Source organism: Tachysurus fulvidraco, chromosome 21, assembly GCF_022655615.1.
Source record: "Tachysurus fulvidraco isolate hzauxx_2018 chromosome 21, HZAU_PFXX_2.0, whole genome shotgun sequence".
Lineage (NCBI taxonomy): Eukaryota > Metazoa > Chordata > Actinopteri > Siluriformes > Bagridae > Tachysurus > Tachysurus fulvidraco.
The window spans coordinates 12,482,389-12,487,141 of NC_062538.1; the positions used below are offsets into that span (position 1 = coordinate 12,482,389).

At 36.9% G+C, this 4,753-nt stretch overlaps 1 protein-coding gene across 2 annotated transcripts; it reads right to left on the bottom strand.

Moving 5' to 3' along the window:
* Positions 1-140: 140 nt before the first annotated feature.
* Positions 141-3,830, bottom strand: LOC113638550 (transcription factor SOX-30-like). Of its 2 annotated transcripts, none has more exons than XM_027139843.2 (5): positions 3,200-3,830; positions 1,927-2,166; positions 1,630-1,803; positions 605-848; positions 141-478 (listed from the first exon to the last, which is right to left on the bottom strand). In XM_027139843.2, exons 1-5 carry the CDS (start codon positions 3,705-3,707, stop codon positions 328-330), a joined length of 1,317 nt encoding a protein of 438 aa, XP_026995644.2. In that variant the 5' UTR covers positions 3,708-3,830; the 3' UTR covers positions 141-327. The 2 variants fall into 2 exon arrangements, with proteins under 2 accessions (XP_026995644.2, XP_026995643.2); XM_027139842.2 differs by having other exon boundaries at positions 1,630-1,821; positions 3,200-3,828.
* Between the last annotated feature and the right edge of the window lie 923 nt (positions 3,831-4,753).

The following is a 4,753-nucleotide window of genomic DNA, read 5'->3' on the forward strand; positions in this document are numbered from 1 at the left end:
CCATCAATCACGCAATACTTTTCTCAAAGCCTTTTTCTTTGACCAACGTCACGCTACATCACTATTTGATAAAGGAAACTTTAGGTTGGGGAATAAAATAAAAATATGTTCTTCGTGATTGGGAATTCGATCATCACACATTAGGCTTTCAAAATCTTTATTTCAACGAGCAATAAAACTAAATACAAATATTAGAAATAAATATTAACTGAGAATTGACATGACAGCATGTACACTAAAGCCCTCTAAGCACTGGACGTTCATCACCCTCTAACATCTCTGATACGTTGCTCCTATGAGCCGAGGTGGTTGTTCACATTCTCAAAGTCATTTTTGTCCACTGGTACAGACCTCCTTGGTAATGTGGAGGTTTGGCTGTAAATCTTGTCCCCACAAGACACCATGGTTCTGGAAAGGGTCGATGTACAAGCCCATGAGATGACCCTGTCTGCTTGGGTTGTCAGAATAAAGCAAGAAGCTGTAAAGAAAATTAAACAGAATACCATAAAGCAAATGAGTGGCCAATTACGAAGGATGCCACTGTAAAACTTCATTTGCATCCATTTGTCTTCTGAACCCATTTCAGTAGAGCTTATTAACTCACCTGGACTGGTAGAATGTCAACCCAGGCATGCTGAATGGTGGAACAAATGGGAAAGCAGATGGGGCAAAATGGTTGCCCCCATGAACCAGTGGTACTTGCGAGTATAAGTGGGAAAGGCCAGTGAAATGTCTGCTAGGTCCTGACACCATGCCATGGACCGGTGCTCCTCTCGGCTTGTCCTTGACTATATTAACATTTGGTTCTAGAGCAGGTCTTCTTTGTGATATTGTACAGTGCAAATTGCCTAAAAAGATACAAAGATATCAGATGTGTTGTGGTCGGATCACTTCTACACAACAATATAGATACTGTATATGGATCTAAAAGCATGACACAGCTCAGTTTTGACTGATTGTGGTCTACAGTGTAAAGCATTTAAAGTGTCATGCCAATAAAATTTTTTTTATAAAATACAATTTAACTGGCATTAACTGACTACTTAAATTGTTTATGGATAAACCTGAAACTTTATGACCACACATACAGTCATCAATCATAAGGATTCTGCTGTTAAGATAGACCACTAACACATAAATGGATCACACATGCATCAGCACATGCTAGCTTTGTAGATAGAATCCAATTATGTTCTGGAGAAATACCTTATTAATTACAATGAAAAGGACACTAGTATTAAATCTATTAAAATTATTAAAACTAGTAATTCCCTCAATGGACACTGATCAGGATAAACTGGTTACTGAAAATGAATGAATAAAGTAATTAATGAATGAACGAATGAAAATTAAAAGGAAACCAAATTGTAAGTGCCATACGATAGCAATATCACAAGATTGCTGTGTGCATAATTACATATGCAATTATTATTATTATTAGTAAACTATTATCATTGATTTGTTTTTAGATATAGCTTACTACTGTGCTTTGTATGGCTGCTACAATCAATGTTTACGTTAAAAATTGATGGATAAGGAAACTGATCATTATAATTCCAGTACAGTTATTTTAAGGAAAATTATGGTGTGTAAGAGAAATGATGTGACAAATATGACAGTATTCTTTACCAGAGGACATTGGACAGGTCTGAAAGACTAAGTTTTGCAAGGTGGAGTTTGTAGGTGATGCTACATAGATGTCATGAGATGCAGGTCTCTGAGGCACTGCCAGGGCTACAGGTGGTGAGGCATTAGAGGTGGTGTATAAAGGTTCCTCTTCTAGGTTGAATCGCTTTCTCTTCCCTGGATTATAAAACCAGTCTACATGATAGAAAACAAAAGTGTAGCAAGAAGCATAAAAATAACAATGTCTCAGAGTTGAACTCTGATATTTTTCAAAGTGACTGAAAACCCTGTGCACCTCACCAGGAAATTGATGTCTGTGATTCCATTTAGGCCCCTGTGACTTTGCATAGTAAGGTGCCTTTTGTTCTTCACTCAGTTTGTTCCACTCGATCTCAAGTTGCATGCTGATCTGTGCACTGCTGGCATTTGGGTTGGCCTTGGTGAAGATAGGCTGATGTATCTTCGACCAACCCAGGAAGGCATTCATGGGCCTCTTAATGTAGCCTGCTTTATCTCTGCAATTTGCTGTGTTATAATAAGCTTGGGGATAAAAAAGAAAAATTAAGTTAAATAAAAAAAATATTGTGAACAGAATAAAGAGGAATAAATTACTTGCAAAACTTGTTTTTAGCAGCATATTTTTGATAGAATAATTTTTCAGGGCAAATTTTATATCAAGTTTTATATCAACACTAAACACACAAGACACAGTTGTATTCATTTGACCTCAAAGTAATTATTTTAGCATTTTTGTTTACATGAAGTTTCTAGTTCACCCCTCCTAACTGCTATGGATGGTGAAAACCACCATAGACCTTTTTGTGTGCACTTCACAAAACACAGCTCTAAGTTATTACAAGATATATTATTTAATGTTTCACCATCATACAACCATCATTTTTGTTATTCGTCTTGTCTCATACAAATCAGACCTCATGTTGCATTTAACAATGTAATACAGGTTCTTTTTAGAACTGTATTAATCAGGCCTGTTATGGGTGAATGAGGTCATTCCCCTGGCCTGCACACAGGCTGGACATACAGCCACTATTGTGATAAACCATTACACAAGGGGCTACTGAGATGTGCTCTGCAACTCCCTGAGCATCACCCCTCGGTTGTTTGAATGTGACGATTTTTTCCGATCACCTTCCCAGTTTAACATCGGTGAGAAGTCTTATTATACACGTGGGCTGCACATAATTTTCATATAACATCATGCTGTGGAGTGTATTATTGTTTAACAGTTATAATGTTTATTTTATTAACGAATGAATGAATGAGAAACATTAGGTGGTCCTGGCATTCATATTTATCTATCTATCTATCTATCTATCTATCTATCTATCTATCTATCTATCTATCTATCTATCTATCTATCTATCGCTCAATTGATAAATATACTGTATATATAAATATAAAAAAATTCCAACTGTATGGTCACTAATTTCGATAAAACGTCAGTACGCAGATGATTTATGCTTGGCTTGGCTGTTTAAAGGAAACGAGATTTTAGGCCATGATTTGACTAGAAAACAGTTTATCAGTCCTGACATGCGCTTCGCCCTCTTACCTGTTTCAGGTGGATTGAGGCTCGCGCACTCGGTAGCCGCTTCGACGCTGCACGCGCTGCCGAGCGTCTCCGCGCACACGGAGGTGAAACGAGGCTTGTCTTCCGCGCTTAGAGGAAGATCTCTGACCATTTTCTTTCCGTTAACCGAGACCACATGACTGGCGTTAGTACAGGTGGTCAATGGAGATAAAGAAAATGGAGTCATAAAGACATTATCCGTCTTATTACCCGGGGTTATTTCGCTTTTTACCATTTGAAACGCACTGTTTTTGGCGTTTTTACACTTCAGAGGTTCCCAACACTTTGGTATTTTTACGGTCCTCTCGTCTTCTCTCAGCAGAGTCTGTTGTGCGCCGCGTGACGTCACAGGGCGAGCGGGTTGTGTACCTGTTGGAGTCCTGCTACAGACGTACTCATTCATCTTCACTCCGTTTGAAAGGTCATCGGTTTTACTTTCAAACTGTTTCTTATACGACACCAACGCTCTTCGTTTGGGATGTTGGTCCATTTTTCTGTGGTAAATAACCGATTAACGTTATTTTAAGCGTCACTTGTTCCTTCTGTTACAGTTAATGGTCATGGAACACGCACTTTGTATTTTCAAATGTGGCGGAACCTCACAAACGGCAACGGAACAATAACGACCTGAATGAAAACATGACGCACGAGTCATTCCAAGTAGTTCTAAGAAATAAATAAATATATATATATATATATAACAAAAAGAAATTGATTATAAATTAAGAAACCATAATTTGGTATTATATAAAATATTATATATTATTTGTGATTGAAGAACTGTTTGTGAATTTCATTTTAACACGACAACAGTACAATAAATTCATAGTTATTATGACAGTATATAGCCGAAGACGTGGACACCTGACAATCACACCATATACATGTTTTTTTTACCATATATACTGTTGCCACATGGTTTGTCAAGGTTGGATTTATGTGAACATGGATGATCCAGGCCTCCTCATCAAGACCTGATTTCACTAATGGCTGAATGAGCACAAATCCCCACAGCCACACTAAAGCTTCCCTAGAATTTGCTGAAGCATTTTCCCCTACAGATAGTAATTTTATAAATGGCAATAACTGTTATATAATTGAATAAACATACAGTTTTACAGTTTTAAAGTATGGTTTAATATTGCAGTGAAATTAGTTTGTACTACTAGACACAAGAATGTGTTTTATATTTGTTTGCGAAAACTAACTTTGGATAAAAGGTCATATTGGTTTTGGAAAACAGTAACTGTGTAAATGGGGTCATCAACAACTCTTGGCAGCTCATTGGGATGAGGGACTAACTTCAGTACTTAAGACATATAGTTAAAAGAGTTATCAGATTTTTCACTTTATTTTCTCTCTCTAAACCGGTGACATGGCTTGTTAATAAAGAAAAAACAAACCGAAAATTTAAAAGCCGTAGTAGAGAAGTATGCATTTTTAGTTTCATTCATGTCATCATTCAGTCATAGTTGCTAATCCAAATTAAAAGTGTCCATAAACACATCATATCTATAAATCACAAGATTAATGAAC

Excerpts from the sequence above, each read along its gene's own strand:
- LOC113638550 (XM_027139842.2), bottom strand. The coding sequence starts at position 3,707 with ATGGACCAACATCCCAAACGAAGAGCGTTGGTGTCGTATAAGAAACAG. Across the intron at positions 2,167-3,199 it reads CCTCAATCCACCTGAAACAG|CTTATTATAACACAGCAAAT; the intron begins GTAAGAGGGCGA and ends TTTATCCCCAAG. Across the intron at positions 1,822-1,926 it reads TCACAGACATCAATTTCCTG|ACTGGTTTTATAATCCAGGG; the intron begins GTGAGGTGCACA and ends TCTATCATGTAG.